This window comes from Cyclopterus lumpus, chromosome 20 (assembly GCF_009769545.1).
Source record: "Cyclopterus lumpus isolate fCycLum1 chromosome 20, fCycLum1.pri, whole genome shotgun sequence".
In the NCBI taxonomy this organism is placed as follows: Eukaryota; Metazoa; Chordata; class Actinopteri; order Perciformes; family Cyclopteridae; genus Cyclopterus; species Cyclopterus lumpus.
Genome location: NC_046985.1, coordinates 6,274,476 through 6,293,495, shown reverse-complemented (window position 1 = coordinate 6,293,495; position 19,020 = coordinate 6,274,476). Strand labels below are relative to the sequence as shown.

The 19,020-nt window shown below is 41.4% G+C and overlaps 1 protein-coding gene across 2 annotated transcripts; it reads right to left on the bottom strand.

Moving 5' to 3' along the window:
• Positions 1–695: 695 nt before the first annotated feature.
• Positions 696–4,521, bottom strand: LOC117749568 (delta-type opioid receptor-like). 2 transcript variants are annotated; one of them, XM_034560200.1, is made up of 4 exons: positions 4,467–4,521; positions 3,729–3,933; positions 1,581–1,933; positions 696–1,222 (listed from the first exon to the last, which is right to left on the bottom strand). In XM_034560200.1, exons 2-4 carry the CDS (start codon positions 3,881–3,883, stop codon positions 696–698), a joined length of 1,035 nt encoding a protein of 344 aa, XP_034416091.1. In that variant the 5' UTR covers positions 3,884–3,933; positions 4,467–4,521. The 2 variants fall into 2 exon arrangements, with proteins under 2 accessions (XP_034416091.1, XP_034416090.1); XM_034560199.1 differs by lacking the exon at positions 4,467–4,521 and having other exon boundaries at positions 3,729–3,964.
• Positions 4,522–19,020: the final 14,499 nt, after the last annotated feature.

Sequence of the window (19,020 nt, the reverse complement as noted above, 5' to 3'; positions counted from 1 at the left end):
AAAATATGTGATGTCAGTGGCTCATGCAGCGATACCGCTAACATCAATACTGTATGAAAAGAAAACCTGTTTGACCCCACTTACCGATCACTTACTGAGCTACAAGCATCCGTCATCCTGGACCGTTAAAGGCACGTTCGGCGATAGAAACATTATCACGCAGAAAAAAATAAAGGTGCCGAAAATGGTTGTTCATCGTGACGCCACAGAAGAACCACTTCTGGTTCCACAAATTCCATTTTCCTCCTATAGGAGGAAATTACAGGAATACATCGAATTTGAGAAAGGAATGAGCACATAACTGATGTAACAAGTTTACTGTGTGAAGGTGCCAATCGTGTAACAATTGTTTATTTGTTTCACATTAAATATTCAACAATTTTCTTTGGAAATGTTGGCACTATATTCTCGTTACCTCTTGTTTTTTGGTTTGGGGACGTTCCACCACACTCTCTTCCAGTTCACTTCCATCTAAATACAGAATCTCTCACGGGGGAAAATATGAATCAAAGTGGCACACTATTTATGACGTGAACCTTTCATTTGACCTCTGAAATTAGGTTAAAACACAAGTGATAATGGAGATAAACTCTGTAACAGAGACAAAACTACATTGCCGATGTGACATGGGTTAGGCCCAGGTCTTGCGAGTCTTCTTTTCCGATGTGAGAAATTGAAGACAGTTCCACTGCTAGTCATGTGGGCTTTCTAGTCCCGTCCGGGTTCCCCAGGGGAACGACGGACTCCCGCACGCCGGGGGTCTTCCTGCTCCCCGACACCCTGTCCCCCTTCAGTTTGGCCGAGAGGCAGAAGTCCTTGAAGCAGCGCTTGAAGTTCTCATCCAGAAAGGCATACAGGACAGGGTTCAGGCTACTGTTTGTGTAACCCAGGGCCACGCAGAAGAAGTAGGCGGCCATGATGGCGGTGGTTTCGGGTATGCTCACGAGCGCCTTGACCAGGATGAAGATGTGAATGGGCGTCCAGCAGACCACAAACACGGCCACCACGACCACCACCAGCCGCGTGATCCGCCGCAGGTTGCGGTCTTTCTCCCTCGAGCCGGACAACATCCGGACGCTCTTCAGCCTCAGGACCATGAGGGAGTAGCACACGGTGATGATGAGCACGGGCACGACGAAGGCGAAGACGAACACACACACCTTCATCAGTGTGTCCCAGTAGACGTACGGCTCCGGGAACTGTAAGGCACACTCGGTTATGTCTGCAGGAGCGAAGGAGAGAGGAGGGGAGAAAAAGAGTGAATGAAGAGATGAAGTGCACTCGTGCTTCATCGTAAATAGGATTGCACTCTGTTCCTTTCTGCTATCAATTTAGCGAGCGCTTATGGAACAGCTGATCTGCACTCAAAAGGGAACGTTTTGCTCTAAACTCAGCTTTTTATTCCTTTCCTACATCATTTATATTCATGGAGGTTGATGCTTGATGTGCAGCTAATGGAAAAGTCTGCTCTGACAGATGATAGAATATATTTCTGCTCTTAAAATATTATCTGCGCCGGCTTCAAGCAAGTGCCCCGTCTACTCAGCGTTATCGAGGGACGGGTGAGAGCTCTTCCTCACCGCTCTTCGTCTGGGTGCCACCCAGGATGAAAGCAGGTATGCCCGCCGCCGACGACAGGATCCAGATGCACACGTTGATCATCTTGGCTTTGATCGGCGTGCGGAAGTCCAGGGCCTTCACCGGGTGGCACACGGCCACGTAGCGATCCACACTCATCATGGTGAGGGTGAAGATGCTGGTGAACATGTTGTAGTAGTCGATGGAGATGAAGACCTTGCAGACCACCTCGCCGAAGGGCCAGGTGTTCAACAGGTAGTCCGTGCTCTGGAAGGGCATCGTGGTGGTGACGAGGGCGTCGGCGAGAGCCAAGTTGAAAATGTAAATGTTGGTGGCCGTCTTCATCTTTGTGTACCTGTTGAACATGTGATAGTGAGGAGGAGAGCGATGGACACGGCTAACCACCAAGAGACAGAGACCTTCCTCGTTGGCTCATCATGAACCAACATTGTTCATTAATTCACACTGAGATTAAAAACAAGAGTTTCCAAGGCAACATTGCCATGGCTCACAGGAAGGAATGTATTTTTGGTTTATAATAAACAAATAAAAAGGAAGTCATCACATATAGCACGTATCACTAAAAATCCTCTTTCCAGTGGTAAATAATACATCATTATGACAATGTTGCAAGGCTGAAAGATGTTTTACACATGTCTGAATATTTTTTGGGGTTTTGGCCAAATAGTAAACAAAACATCGATACATTTACACGACGTAAATGTTGTGTTTCTGTTCACTTGATGAAGGAAAAGTCTGATATTGACTATTTCAGCTCTGCTTTTGGTCTCCACCAACTCACGAGTGTGATATCTGGTTCCTTCGGTGCTAACTTGTGTTCACCAGCTCGTCGCTATAACTTTGCTAACTTGTCTGACGGTCGTTTGTCGTGGAGCGGGTGGCTTACAAGGTGAGAGCCGGGAGAGCGAGTCGAAACATAAACCAAAACAATGAGCTGAAAGACGCTAAAGTGCTCCGGAGATCTGAGGGGAGACTGCGGAGTGGGGGTGATAATTATCTGTGGGTTCATCACTAGGAGAGACCCTTTACACACATTACATGTCATTTGATTCAATGTTAATGTAAAATACAAGCACAACACCTTTAAAGGCTGCGCTGCCATGACAGATTCTTCTAATGGCTTATAGCTGAACGTCTAACGTATGGCCTGTGTTGACTCGTACCTTCAGTGTTTGGATGGGGATCATTTCAGATGTAGTTTACACTAAATCAATAAAGCACCTTGTTACTGCAGTTGAATCGTCCTCCTCACAGCAACTAAATAGTAAAATGTTCGGGCTTTTTTGATAGAATTGTTTTTTACCAACAGGCGTCGCAATCAATCTAATTGCGGATGCCACTGCTGCATTTCACATTACATCAAAAGGAGATTTGTTGGCTCTCAAGCACCATAAATAAGAGCCAATGAGGTGCAAGAAGGATATCAGCTTGATAAAGCACCACTAGCTCCCACTATGATTAATATCATGTCCACCCAACAGGGAAGTTTACAGAATATTGTTATTACATTTTGTAGCTTGAAGGTTATTAGATAAAAAAGAGAAAAAGGGCCACGGTAAAGGAGGCAGATTCAATTATATTGTGGTTGCTTTTTTTCCCACTGAATAAAAAATGACAACATTAATCTAAACAATGTATTTGACAAAATGCAATACCTTTTGTCCCTTGTGACTTACTAAGTGCAAACTTAATATATATTTAGATGCTGTCCCAGCCATGCACTTAACATGCTCATTAGATGTTCTTTGGATGAGCTGCATAAGTGGGTTTTAGAGCAGAGGACCTGTCTCTATTGAGCAAGGGGGCACTAAAAGGAACTATGACATAGACCAGATGGCCTCGAGGTCACTGTGAACGCCCAAGGGTTGGTGCCAGTGCCTTCTCCAGAAGTAATAACATTTACAGTGACTATGGAGGAACACATTCTTCTGCATGGGCCTCATGTTGTTTTCTGTGTTTCTAAAATCATTTAGGCTCCCCTGCATTTATTTATTTTTTTCAGAAACTTTCCTGTCAACAATAAACCTTTAAAGTCCGATTTAAAATCACAATAGCATGCTTATTCCATTGCCACATAAACGTATACAGTGTATTTCTTGATCTTCATCCTTCTTTTAAAACGACCTTACCTGATGATCACATACATGACGAGGCAGTTGCCCAACAAGCCGACCACAAACACCACGGAGTAGACTGCAGTGATGATGGGGATGATGGGAGACATGCCTTCCGGCTCCCAGCTCTCATCGTGGGTCACATTGCGGCTCTCGGGGTATCCGGACATCCAGGCTGAAGAATTCACCGGACAGTCGTCCAGCGGGCACTTATTGTCCTCTTTGAATATTTCAACAGGAGTGATTTCCATTTTGACACCTGTGTGTTGAAGAAAAAGCTTTACAATAATACTAAAATGATAAGACGACATGGGGAAAAACGTTTACATGGCAACCAGGCACGTGGCGTTTAATAATAATGAACATTTAGGTAATTAAGGTAACATCAATGCGACTGAGACAGAAAAAAACGCACGTGAAAAACCACAGATTAAAATTAAGAAAGAAAAAAACATCATAACGTTACAGCAAACACCACGAACGCCTCACAGACTCCACTCTGGTTCCGAAGCCACTTGTAGGTTTATGCAAATAAACACGCGAGGATCTCCATCCTTTTCACGAGAAAACCGTCAACACGTCAGTGTCATTTCAAGCTCGCAGGTTACTCACCTCGATCGACCCAAAAATCAGCGGACGCGACCTGTAAAATATGTTTTAAAAATGTAAATATGTTTTGGTTTCCTCGGCGAAGGTTACAGCTCATCAAAGTTTGTGGACGGCACTGCGCGCCTGGAGAGGAGCAGCGGCGGCTTTGCGGACACTCGTGCACACGCACTGATGGAGAGGCGGCGCGCACTCGGGCTCGACCCACAACACACACACACACGCGCACACACAAATACACGCGCACACACATTTATATATAACAGCCCAAAATACGAGCTGACAGAGCGATGGCAATAAGCTGCAGGAGCACAGCGTCCTCTACTCTGATGTCACAGTGGAGTAAAACATATTCAAGATGCCTCTGATTTTCTTAATTGGACATTTAAAAAGGATGATCACATTAAAGTCATTAAATGGGTCATGCATTTGGCCTCTAAAGATGGACAATATCTATACACATGTAAAGTCAGATTCATGCCGCAGCAGTTATCTTTTCTGCTGCAAATCCTTCAGGACTTTGGGCGATTTACTCTCAGTGTTAAAGGAGACACTGGGGGAGGTCAAGGGGAGGTCAAGGGGGAGGGATGCAGGAGAAATGAATGTGCTATTCAGCTCAGGGATGATCACTGATGATCTCTGAGCTGCACATTTCTGTTGTGTGCAGAGTCCAGAGGGACAGGAGAGGGACGTGATACACGTCCAAGGTCCGGTAGGATACAAAACAACCAGCAAAGAGGACGAGCCGTCCGTTCACCTCCTTCAATCTAGACGGCTGTACATTGATAATTCTGAGCAACATGTACATTTTGTTCCAGGATAAGCTGAAACATATCTATAAGTATACCTGCTGTATACATTGTTGTTTTGAATTCAGAAGCCCCCGTCTGCCTGATGCATTGAGCTCTTTTCTAAAGGATCCCCACGGTGCCAGGAAACAGTTCTTCTTCATCCTGATTTCTGGCACCACAGGCTGTTAGTGAACATCGTGATGCTGATGGCCAGCGAAGCGTCTCAGATGGCAGATTGCACAAAAGCACGAGGTGTATCCCTCGTCATAGTCCTATTGTTCTGTCGCCGCTATAACAGCAAAAAAATCAAATAAAAATGGTTGTATCCACTATATACTATAAATACATCTACGTAGGTTTCTATATATATATATATTCATTAAAAATAACAGATTTTCATGGACTTTATAAAGTCGATGTAAATGGTGTTGACAGTACTTTACACTTCGCCCACAAAAGTCCATTTACATTTCTGATATTGTGTTTTATAACGGTGTGTTCATAATCAATCAATTGATCAAACGTTAGCACCTTTAATACAGGTTAGTACGAGTCATAGTGCTTTACAGATGACTGACAGGCTGAAAGTAAGAGAAATATAAACAGCAAAACAACTTGAAACTAATGCACATGAAAATTATTAATTATAAAGTGAAATAATTTACAAAACAGTAGATATGTGAAAGACAGTATCACATGAAATAGATGTTAATAAAATGGAGGCAATACAACTTTACATTTTTTATATATTTTATTCTTAATTGAAATACGTAACATCACAATGTAACTGTATAAAAGCAAAGCTCATTTAATATAAACAAATCATCTCATGTGGTTGATATTTTGTCACCTTTATCAAACGTGCAAGCTCACTTTGTGACAAAAGGATACCTCAATACATCTCACAGGTTTTAATGACTTATTATTTGACATACAGTCTGTGGGACATGAGGAAGGATCGAAGAAAACCTCAACAAAACACAACAGGGTCACGTTGTTCACTACCACTTTATTTAGTACAGTTCATCATTTATTCTCTTTAAAAAGCCTGTATATTACATTTCATTTTATTAGATCAAAATGTTCAGGGTTTTACATGAAACATTCGGGCTAAAAAATGAAAACATAGTAATACTTTTAACGCATGAGGGCGACGCTTCGTGTGAATATTATGCAACAGTAAACATCATAATGCGAGTCATCCTCAGTATGACATCGTCTGAGGACGTTAAAAGAGCTCATTCGCGCCGGAAGAAATGGATTCGTGAGCTTCTGTCAGTAATTATGATGAATATGAGGAGAAAGTCAGTGCAGAGAGAACCTAATCTAAAGAGTTTCCCTGCTGACTCAAACCGAGTATGAGCTCATGTCTTCCTATCTGCTCCCGTTGCATTTCTTTATTGTCAGAAAACTCAATCAGGCCAATTAGTTGGGAGTTATTCAAATTAAGGACATAAAAAGTATCTGCAGACGCATATTTTATTATCCGCACGTATTGCTCAACAATTAACTAAACTCATGAACGCAATTATCTTTAATATAGTTTGTGAATGTTGAGTTTTTCATGCATCGATGCTAAACTCGGCCACTATACGTAATCATGCAGCAAGTTTCATTTTCAAGCTAGAAACTACAGATCTGATGTTTAACTTAAATTGGATGCGACGGCTAAAAAGTAGCTTCTTCCGGCTCCACAAAGTTATTATTTATTTTGTCTTCTTTTATATTCCCGCTGCTCTAAAATTCGCTGACTGCGACGTGGCGATAACTCTGAAATACTGCTGCAGGTTCACAGACTGACTGAACTGCCCTGGGGCTCTGCAGAAAAAGGTGAATTCTTGAAAAGATAAAAAAAGAAACTTCCCCACCACCTGGTTAAGGTTCAGTGTTTCAGCATCCCACATGTCGCTTTGGGAAGATACACATGAAATCTGCGAAATCCGCTTCTCACCCAGTGCATGCTGGGAGAGGCTACAGCCTGTAAAAATAAATACAAATGGAAGAAATGCAAGAAGAAAAGACGAGGAAGTTGAGTGAAACCACTTCCGACAAGAGGAAAGAAACTTTTATTACATCAGATTCAGTCGGGTGGTAAACAAGTTAGTTTTGTGTAATTGTCTCTCTGCTGAATACAAACAGTACACCCGATATTGAACATTATTTGAGAATTACATTTTCCAAAACCCACCTGTCATCACAAAGCTTTCACATTGAGCCGAGAAGATTGAGTCGGATGCAGCACCTGCTGCTCTTGTGCTGCGCTGGCAGAACGTTTGCAAGACGAGGAACATCGTGGATTACTTGAATTACCGAAAACAGACAATTTAATTATGCTGCAAACATACCTGAAAATGTTGGAACGCGGCCATGTTGCATAGTAATTATATTCGCAGCCATTTTATGTCGATGTGCTGCGTTGTTATTTTTATAATCGATAAAGTTTCCTTCTTTCAAAAACAATTTAAACTTTCAGAAGTAAATTAAATACAATGTGGCAAGACAATTGTTTTGAATACTATAGAAGATCTTTGATTTATAGTATACTTTGATGTATTTAGGTTTTTAGTCATAAAATAAAATATTTTAGCTTATGGCTTCTCTGGGAACCATGAATGTCTAAAATGTCTAAGAAATCCATCTAATTGTTGTTGTTGTTGTTGTTGTCATGGTGACACTATTGGCTGACATTACTCGATAGCCTCGCTGCTAGCGTGCTGAATGACTGTCTAGTTTCACAGATCAACATGTGAATTATATGTTTGTTGTAATCACCAACCCGACGCTGCAACGGATCCTGATCTCCGACCCCGCTGCTGCAGAGGAGTAAGCTCAAGAGAATTTCTCCTCAGGAATCAATACGTTACATTAATATTCCAACTCAATCCCCTCCTTCCCTCATACACTGCTACTCTTTCGAGCTTAAGGTAAATACTTGGAAGAACCGACACAATTACATGTCCGTGTAAGTACGTCGGGCTACATCCACAGCGAGAGATTAAATAGATTTAGAAGATTACTTTGAAAGTCTGTGCTTACCAACAAACAGAATCAGATGTGTGACTCATGCTTTGTGCTATTTTGAGAGCGAGCACAGAAACTTGGGATTTGTAGCTCCTCCTTTCTCAAATGTTTCTTTAGCAATATATCCAACACACGACAATATTTCATCCCCACACAAAATGAACACACGATGCAATAAAACCAATTACTGACGGTACACGCGGCACTGATGATGACACTCGGTTTGAGTCTGCAGGTTTTGTGAAGTCGTGTGGGAGGTTGGTGGAGAATCTCTCGCAGCTTTGTCTGTACTCAGAGGCACGAGAGGACAGATGGACGCCACAACATGTTTGTGTTTCCTTTATCTGAAGGAAACACAAAGAACCCTCGAGAACCTCACTCGCATCTGCGAGGTGGGTCAAGGAGGGATCTCGGATCTAATTTGAGTTCAGTCCTTGAAAGCAGAGTGATGCATTTGAATTTCTGTGTGCCTGATTTTCACTAAAGATATCCGAGGGAGGCCAATTATAACCTGGAAGTCCCCCCCCCCCCCCCCCCCCCCCCTAAAAAAAGAGATGAAATGTAAAAATGCGAGAAGAAAAAAAGAACAATACAAAAGTGTATTGCTCCGAGCTCCTCAGGGCATATCCTCACATATTCCTCATAATTAAAAGCAGCACATATTAAAAATGGATATTATGTATTGCATGTTACTCGTTCTGTAGCCCTGAGACGTTGATGCCTACATTCCTCATTGTTCTTGATTTCTATGTTATCTAAGCAGCTCATCACCATTCTATGCCTGGAAACACCTTGAGTGCATGCTTGTATGGTTTAATATGCGTATGCATCTATATAGTACTTCACTTGTAACGAGAGGCAGAGATGGAGCATGTAGGTTCAGAGGAGAGAGCCGCCTTTTCATGCTGGAGGGTTTCTCTGTAGGATTCACAGAGTATGTGGGAACTTGAGTGCGTTGTTGTTGTGCTGTTGTGTTGCTCCTGTCAACAGACAGTCGGTGGTAATGCGTTTGTGTAACAGGAAAAGAATTATCCATCATCCCCAAAGTAAACTCACAGAGGAAAAACCCTGATGTTATAAATTTCCGTTGAGTGGACTGAAAGGCAATGTGTTCCTCCAAAACCGTGTTTTGTTTTACGAGTGCTAATTTCAATTTATTTTTTTGCCAAACACAGCAAGTCCAAACTTGGCAAAGAAAAGTAAGACAAAGAAATGAGATATGAATTCAGACATGAAAAAAATAAGAGTTTTATTGACACGACAGATTAGTGGTGTGAAAAAGCCCCTTGAGGCCAATTTGGATTTCAGATTGTATAAATAAAATGTCTTAAAACATACATGACCTTATAATGTATTTCATTTATCATATTTTCCCATCAAACACATACAGATATGTGAATGCAACCAAAGTCCTCCTAAAGCCCATCCATACTGGAGGTGTTTATGAGGTCCACCTTGAGGTGTGGAGCCAGAGGGCCACACTGTGTTTGATCTATGACCCGGAGGAGCAGCCGATCATCTCCAAAAACGCTGACTGTGCTCAGTGAGGGAGCGGGCCATTTACAATCAATGGCCGAGGGATTGGACTGCACAGACTGTTCTCTACGTCAAAGTGAGCGAGGGAGTGGGGAGAATTTAGGGGGTTGATGTGGTGAAAAAGTTGGAGGTGTGATAGAAGATGTGAAAAAAGGCCAAAAAAATGATGACGCAAGTGAAGACGAGAGACTTTTATAGAGGAGAATCATTACTCATAATTGTATTGTCCTGATGTACACTATGGGCTAATCGTACAGTTGATATTTAAATATTATTGAAAAAATTCAGTATAAAATGACCAAAATAAATGCATATTCTGAATCTGAAAATCCATATATTCACTATTTCAGTGTTCAACTGCGGACTATTTAACTGAATGACACGTCTTCATATACTATACGTTATTACATTCAACATGATCCAAGAACTTATATCCTAAGTTTAAGTTTATTTTATTATTACCTGGGTAGTAAAATAAAATATGTTGTGTTACTTCAAAAAATATTGCAGTGCAGCTTTTGGAAAAACTTCACGAGAAGACAAATCATATTTTGTCAATTTCTGCATTGAATGTCACTGTCCTCATAACAATCTGACACAATTCTATATACAATCATAAACCTACTGGAGCCTAATATTAAACAGTGAAAACACGCTGTAGAAAGAAAGGATTTGCCCCTCGGTCTTAAAAACTTGTTTAGCATCAGCGTCCAGTGGGGAAGCTCCCTGCAGACACATCTGTGTTTACTGTTTCATAAATAACAAACACACATACAAACACAACCTTCATCCTCTCAGGTAGAATCCACTCTGCGGGGGGGACTGTGTTTTCCACAGTTGGAGGTGTCCGGCTCCCTTCTCTGCACGCCGTCCTCTGGCCATTGAAGTTCCTTCGCTGTGATCTTTAACCACCAGTCGGCGGGGGAACCGACCACTTTTTGATGGATGCCTGCGACCTAACGAGAAGTGAGAGCTGTCAATACACGCTCAGCAGCTTCACTTCACAGAAACGCATTTTCACCCTTGATTCAGAGCCTCGCAGTGCGTATTTGTCTCCCCTGTGATATTATGTAGTATTTACATCATATTTTACATATATCCCAATATCAGATCTGTTCACATTATTTATTCATTTGACTGTATTCCTCTGGGAAACTAGAACCTATAGCTGGCCATGTCTGCTAATGTTAACATCAGTTCCCAACAGACGTTAATTGTCATCTCATTTATTCCAACAGCTGATGAGCAGATGATATTGGCAAAGCTTCTCTTCATTCTCTTCTGGGAATATGTTGGCAAAATATAAATCTGTCTCTCTTTCTTGGCTCCATATGTGGTGATGGCAAATGTCCAGATTGTTCCAACTTATCCCTCACATAAAGAATACAAGTATTCATTAAAAAATATAGTGTGCCTGCCAATATTATGTATTTCTTTCAGACAATGACAAGACCAAATACATACATGAACAGATTCAGTCACAATCCAGAAGTGTCTGTTAATATCGGTGCTGTGTAACACATGGTTTATGTTGGGCATCAGGTGTGTGTCTGATCTGTTTGGGCTTTGATGATAATAATGTCAGTGATGAGAGCAGATGGATATGACTAGTGAAAACATCCGTCACCTATTGATGCCTCCGCACTACAGAGAAATAACCATCGCTTTAAAATCTATTGGTTAATCGTTTTGACAAAGAAAGTGGAAACATGGTTACAATAACCATTTCCCCCACAGGACGGTGTTTTTCTTACCAGTTTACAAAGTTTGTAATGGTTTAGCGAACTCAAATCTCTGCTTCTCTTTTTATACATCCACTACTATTATGAATGTATTGAATGTAGCCTACGGGCTGCACGGCGGGGTAGCGGCTAGCACCTCACAGCAAGAGGGGCGGTCCTTCTGCACATTCTCCCCCCCCGTGGCAGCCTGGGTTCTCTCCGGGTTGCAGCTCAAAAAAAGCCTGAATGCATTTGCATTTTCTTTCAGATTGTCCACAAAAATGTGCCCTAAATTTGAATGTAAATCTGAACAACGTGGTCTGTTGTCCCAAATCCCTTCTCTATGACGGCTCATTACCAGTGTGGCTGATTGATCGCACGACACATGGAACAACTAGTATGTTTCAAGCATCTGTAATAGGAATAAAACAAAAAATAACCCTTTGATTGAGCTCTTTGACTTTTAACAACACGTTAGAAACTTTGTAGAGAGGCTGACCGATACATTTCCTCCTGTTTTATAACTCACACACACTTTTGCCCCCCTCGTCTGCTGCGAGGCCTTTATAGGTCAGACACCATGCACGAATGTTCTCTCTGTATTGTAACATTTTTGAGAATGCAGCTCCCTCCCTCGTCTGCAGATGGCTGCTCACAGTCACTGACATGCCAGGCAGATGGAGGTACGGGTGTGTGGTGAATCACTTGATGCTCAGTTGTGTCCACGTCTCCATGACATCCAAAGGCAGCAGTCCCACCGGAGTGGTGACCTTTACAATGGATCTATGTTTACTTAATTTAGATACAAAATACTTTCTGGGGGAGCTCATGAGGAAAGTATGAAACCTGTAAAAGAAGAAAATAAAGAAATAATCCACGAGCCGCAGTGTGTGCCTGAGCTAAACAAACCACATAAATCCAAAACCAACTTGAACAAACTGAGATTAGCGCTGTTCATTGTGGCTGCACCATAATTATTGCTTTACAATGTGGCTGCTCAATAATGAACGCCCTATCACACATTAAGAGTGAATGTGTGTGTGTGTGTTGCCGCTGGTTCGTAGTTCATCAGAAAATGAATCGCCCCTGTCAGAGGAATTAACATGAGAAATCACCCTGATGGTGAACGGTGAGGCTGCAGGCTGCTTCATTCAATCTGTGCGTAGTACTATTCGTCTGGAGAGGCACTGATTTGCATTTTATAATAGAAGCACTGAGGATAATGATGCTGTGCATTAAGTCTTTTGTGTTCCCACAATATTAAAACGGTTTCATCAGCACCCCTGCTAATGCAGGCTTTTGGGGGCATTATCAGAGACACTGGAACATGTTAATAAAAGCATGAAAAATAAAAAATGTATTACATTTGACATGAAATGTACTCAAACCTGAGGTAAAGACCTACAAAATCAGAAATATGTATATAAGAATAGTCACCAGTACACAACCAACTACGACAAGATACTATTTGACTGCTGCTCTCTAGCTGGTGTTTTAGATTTAGTGCTGCAGAGTTGTTTCTACCTTTGTCCTGAAATGTCTTCAAACCTTTGGTAAAGGTATATATATATATATATATATATATATATATATATATATATATATATATATATACGTAGTTTTTTATCTAGTGCCGTGTATCTAAGAACGTCAGTGTTGGTCTGTCGCGCTGCTGAAACATCTCAGTAACTTTAATGGATGGATTGCCATAAAAACCTTGAACAGCCATTCAAGGCGTCGGACTTCAATGAGCTTTGTTGTTTTTAGTGAAATGTCTCACCTGCTGTTGGATAGATTGCCAACATAGATATATCTACGTGTGTCCATAAGATGAATCCTAAAGACTTTGGTGATCGACTGCATGATCTTGTAACATTTTGGTTTTATTTGTGGAAATTCTTTTTCTGCAGTCAATGTTCTGTTCATTTTTCCCTGAGACAATCTGTGACTCACAGTTGGAGCTCCTCTGTCGCTTAAAAGGACATGAACATCTCCTGGTGGAGTGAGTGGTACAAAAAGCGGTACAAAAAGAAATAATATATATATAGATGTAATAGTTTTTTTACTAAAAGAGCCGAGTCCTTTTTCCACCACTGTACTATAAAGTCATGCGATGTTTTGCAGACACAAACTTATGCTAATGTTCTGGGTACCATCAGTACTGCAAGTTAAAGACACATGAGGCAAACCTAATGACCCATATCCCCTTATGGAGCATTCAAATCTGAATCCAGAAGCGTGCATTCGTGGAAAATGACGTTTCAAAGTGTGACTTCAGTCGTTTGCTCTCATTCATTTGACAGCTGCTTCTGGGAAACTGGACAGGCAAATATTAAAACGTATATAAGGCAGAGTGCATTTCTATTAAATCCTGTTATAAAAGACGGGCAGCAGTGGCTCGGCATGTATCTATAGATTCATATTCAGCTTTACAACCACTAAAATCAAAGCAAAGTGGCAGAAGTTCATATGCAAGAGCACTACATTTAGTTTAAATGGTGCATCAGGAATGAAGAATTCTAACGGGTAAGGACACACAGAGATGTCTCAGTCAGAGACTGCTCTTGCCTTACTGGCACCAATTAAAATGTACCTCGAGCTACAACTTAATGAAGTGTAGTACAAATAGGCCGCGCAGTGTGGAGTTGTCGTATAGGACGTTTGGCCATGAACACCCAAATGCTTTGATCCTAAAACCTCTGCGAATGGGAGGCTCATTAAATACACTGTACACTAGAAGAGTTACAGGCTGGTTTTGTGCTCATTACTAGTAAAAAAAAAGTATTTTAATTGTTCTCGAGTCACCCTCTTTCATGAAGCACAATGCTTTTTCTCAAACGATCCCTGAAGGGAAATCCCACGTCACTCGCTCAGAGCTCGCTCTGTGACACATCGGAGTTTGAACCACGCACGGCTGTAGGGCTGTCAGACCAAAACCCAATTTGAGCCCCATTTCTGTCATTTGTAACCATCCTGCATCCTCGTGATCCTCTCTCTAAGATTCAGCCACAGGGAGACAAATAAGGTGAAGGTATCATAAAATGTACATTGGCTTTGTGACTTTCTCCCGACCTCACGGCCTGTCCCGAGGAATGAACGGCACCAGAGCTGACAGGTCACATACGTTTAATTGACCATTAGAAGGTGAATATTACTATTTTCATTGTTTCATCTGGTCTGCCTGGTGCAGCATGTGATGTCTGCTTAATATCCAAGATGTGCTGTGAGCTGACTGTTAGATGATGGATGCCTATGAACAGGAGATTAGGCAGAAGGCATTGGACAGAGATATATAAAAGATTATGTTTGGAATGGATTTCAGGGGTGATGATGGTTTTGAGGCAATAATGATCACCAGGATATTTTTAGAAAGAATAAAAGCATGTTCCTGTTAAATTAGTCATGTCACGTATTGCATACATGCATGTTAATTCTGACAAGTTTGGAGAAAGATGGAAAATGTCAGACTGGAGAGATCAAATATTTACCTACCGTGGATATTGAATTCATGCATGACGAGGTTTCAATACTAAAAGTATTAAATCTACTGCTATTTTTGCTCAACACCTTAAAAGACATTACAGACATTTTTTGCACGTGAAAATTTGCCAATGTCCGTAAACCAAATCAAAACCTTATCCTGCAGTACCAAGGACGGCCACTAGAATAACACCACGCCAGGCGGCAACCTCCAGTTCAGAAGACTGACGGCAATGTGGACGTGTCTTAAACTTGGAGTTAAATATTTAAATATTTTCACTGAGTAGAGCTTAAACGCATCTTAATACAAGTCAATGCGAACTTTAGCTCATGGAAGAGCCGCCACTGTGATCAATCTGAGCAGCATGTATGAGAATGAAATATAATATGATAAGAGTCTGATTAAATTAATTGTTCCTTCATCGCTTATTTTAGATTTACAGTTGAGACAAATTGCAAGCTTTAAGTGTTTTTCACTCCCTGTGAGAAACGTCTCTACCAACATGTGTGTGTGTGTGTGTGTGTGTGTGTGTGTGTGTGTGTGTGTGTGTGTGCGTGCGTGTGTGTGCGTGTGTGTGTGTGTGTGTGTGTGTGCGTGTGTGTGCGTGTGTGTGTGTGTGTGAGTGTGTGTGTGTGTGTGTGTGTGAGTGCTCATCTGTGAAGTTACAGTCTGTGCCGCTGTGCGTCGTTACATCTCTAATCTGAAGGTTTTTATTTATTAATTGAACGTATTAGGCTGGTATCAAAAGACAAGACCAATTTACTCTGTTCAAGTGTAGTTATATTATTTTATTACCAAAATGGATGAATAACTATCATTTTAAAACATGAGCAAAATAAATAGTTTAAAATCAACTAGATTTCTCAGGCTCTGCAAAGTGTAAAATAAATGTTTGGATGTATTTTTAACCATTACATCCGTCCCTAATGTAATCTAACAGTGAACTCTAATGTATAATCCCACATCTCATTATCTACAGCCTGTTTTCCACCTACAGTCCAACTGTTTATCAGGTAAACTAATGAAGCGGCAGCCGAACAAGGCGACGCAGCGCACGGCATCCCCACAGCCGAATGATCTCAGGAGGGGAGGAGGAGAAAGCAAAGATCCTTCCCCTGTGAAATATTCTTTGAAGTTTCAACAAAAGGATAAAGCGGAGGCCTCCCGGGAATCCCCACAGCAGCGCCCGACACGCTAATGTGTTACCCCCTTCATCTGAGAGCGTCGAGAGGGTGAACCGTGACCTTTTGCACCATATGATAACCTGCTCGTGAGATTTATTTTACTCCTGACAGGGAACCTTAAATTGGGTCATCGTGGATTATGTGATAAGTCACTCTTTCTGAGCCCACAGAGGGATGGCCATTTCTCTCTCTGTGCCACAGAAAAACTTCCATGCATGACTCCTTGTTTAGAGGCTCTAAAGTGTTAATCTTCTGCACAATGTTCCTCTCTAAAAGCCCAGCTGCTCTGACAATTATATCTAAACATGGATTCGACACATCAGCTGCATCTGCTGCTGAGCAGTCAGGAGTTTGGCTCCAATCGTCTTGGCTCTCATCTGCAATGGTGCTGGGAGCTGTAAATGCCTAAATGAGTGCTTCTGGGGGAATAGTGACAGCATGGCGTGCCGCTGGGAACACATAGAAACTGGATGCACCTGAGAATCTGAATACGGCACAGAGTATTTGAAAAGGTGACGTTAAAAATGAAAATAAAAAGGTTTAAAATGTTTTTAATGTTCCAATTATGTTGTGAAACACAAAATCCCAGAGTGTGAGGCATGCCATGTGCACTCGACTCAGTAGTAAGTCTCTCCCTGGCTGTTGCTATTTTACACAGATTTATTTCACTTCATATTTCCGCTTCCGGCCATAAATAATAAATACTGTATAGGTGCAGGTGTAACACCAAGCGTTAACACTCTTTAAACAATGACCTACTACTCAAAATAAAAGTTTTGGCCAAAGAGCCATTTATCGTGCCACAGAATTGAAATAATTATTTTGTTCATCTAGTTCCGGGGCTCATCTAGTTAAGGGCTCTTAACCCTCATGCTCCTTAGCACAGTCCAATTAAATTAAGGCCGCAGTCGAAATCATGATCAAGGAACTTTGACTGATGAACAACCTCCACAGTCCTCGAGGTGTTGCGTTGAATTAATGAAGGGCATTGTAATGTATGTACATGTGAAGAGAGGATTAATATGTCTGATCTGTGCTGCCTGGAGCACAGTAAGCGTTGGTGTGTGAGTGTTGTGTTCAGGCGCTGTAGGTGAAACATATTCAAACAGACATTTATGAGCATTTTCCGATGCAGTCGGAGCAAAAGCAAAGCCGCAAAATGGAAATCAGCCTCGTGTCACGTTCCTACTGTGACATGTCGAAATAATTTCTGTAGAAAAGACGTTTTAAAGCTTGTTAAACAAACCCGACAGATTAAAGGACGTGTTTCCTGTTTCAGGGTATAAAAGACTCTGTAACACCTTTACAAGGTATTTGTTGAGACTTTTCTTCTACATCTTAGAGGGAAATACTGCAGCTTTTGAATTCACTACATTTGTTTTACAGCTTTTGTTACTAGTTACTCTGCAGAATGAGATTTCTGCAAACAAAACTTACGAAGAGCTTATAAAATATGATGTTTTGTTATATATTAAACTGATTAAACGACGCAGAAGTGTATACAAGTAGAGCTGAAACACATTGACTATTTAACATTTCTCATTATTCTCTAATCAAGAGATTTTGCTTTGATATTTGCAGAACCTCAACCAACTGCAACATTTAAATACTGCTTTTACACTTTTTAAAATCATGCTGGTATAGTTTCCTATCCAGAATAAACCAAATAGTAAATAGTATAATCTGATTAAAGCACCTATAAAAGGCTGTGAGGGAAGACAGTCAGGGGCCAATCCATCCAAAGACTGCAGAGAAACAGAATATGTTGTGAGGAATCATCAGATATAATATCATTATATTCTTGTTAAAAAGTAGGGAAATTCAAGTGAATGTTATATTTCAATTCCATGTGGACTATATTTCTTTAAGATACACACTTACAGCCCCGAGGAGGGATACTATATAAAATATCTATGTGGTACGTCAAGTTATCTACACTTGTGAGGACAAACATCATTCAAAAAGCGAGCCATGAATATTGTAAGACTTAGAACTAACGTGTAGATTGCGTTGCACACACACATTTCTGAAGGCTCTCGTTAACTCAGACGTGAAAGCGAGCGCAGAACGGGCAGAGTGCCAGGTGCCGCCCACGAGGATGCCGAGCCAATTGGGCTCTTTGTTGCTGGAGGAGGCTGAGAAGTGATGGCAGAAAGACGCATAATCACACACCTGAAGGCACCCAAAGGGGCCACATCATCGACTAAACCGCCGTGCATATGTGATTTTTAGATAACTGATTTCTTTGTGTCGACTAAAAAAACAACAGGTGCAAACCAAACGCCCCTTTCTCATAATTCATATGTTTAATTTCAGTCAGAAAGGTATTCATCTTTATTTGACTTGGATGGAGTAATTATGGCTTCGGCTTTACAGCAACAACCTGATGAATGTTTCATCGGGCAAAAGCTCGACGTCACACAGGGACGGATATAAATCACGAGGATTTTCATTTGGGAGAGAAGGCCAGGTGGGCTTATTCAAGGATCTATGAGGATATCATTATATTTTAGGTGACCTCAACAAAAAGACTGTTTGCAGGAAGTGAAATTAATGGGATTTTAAGATTAAATATATAAGAACTAAAGGTGTATTTTCACTCAAATTTAAAGGGTAAAGCTCTTTTGCTTGATTCTAAAACGTCTTAAGTGGTTTCCTTGTAAGTTAACATGCATTTCAATTGAATGGATGTCCTTCTGATTTGTCTTTGAGGTGTTCCCACATCTACCAGCAGGCGTGACACGCTCTCCTCTATTCTTAACTATGACAGACCACCCCAGACAGACAGCGCATCCCACGCAGCAACACTTGCAATTACTCGGAGGCCAGAGGTGGCGTCGAGACGCCAGGCATTACTCTCCCCAATAAGCCCCGTCAAAGGGGAACGCGCCACGCATCCATCAGCCAATAACACAAAACCGTCTAACGTCTGAAACATGCAGTGCGCTGCCTTTTAATCACAAAGAC

Coding starts and splice junctions, on each gene's coding strand:
- LOC117749568 (XM_034560199.1), bottom strand. CDS start 3,964: ATGGAAATCACTCCTGTTGAAATATTCAAAGAGGACAATAAGTGCCCG. Junction 1,934..3,728: donor GTCATGTATGTGATCATCAG/GTAAGGTCGTTT, acceptor CATGTTCAACAG/GTACACAAAGATGAAGACGG. Junction 1,223..1,580: donor TGGCACCCAGACGAAGAGCG/GTGAGGAAGAGC, acceptor TCGCTCCTGCAG/ACATAACCGAGTGTGCCTTA.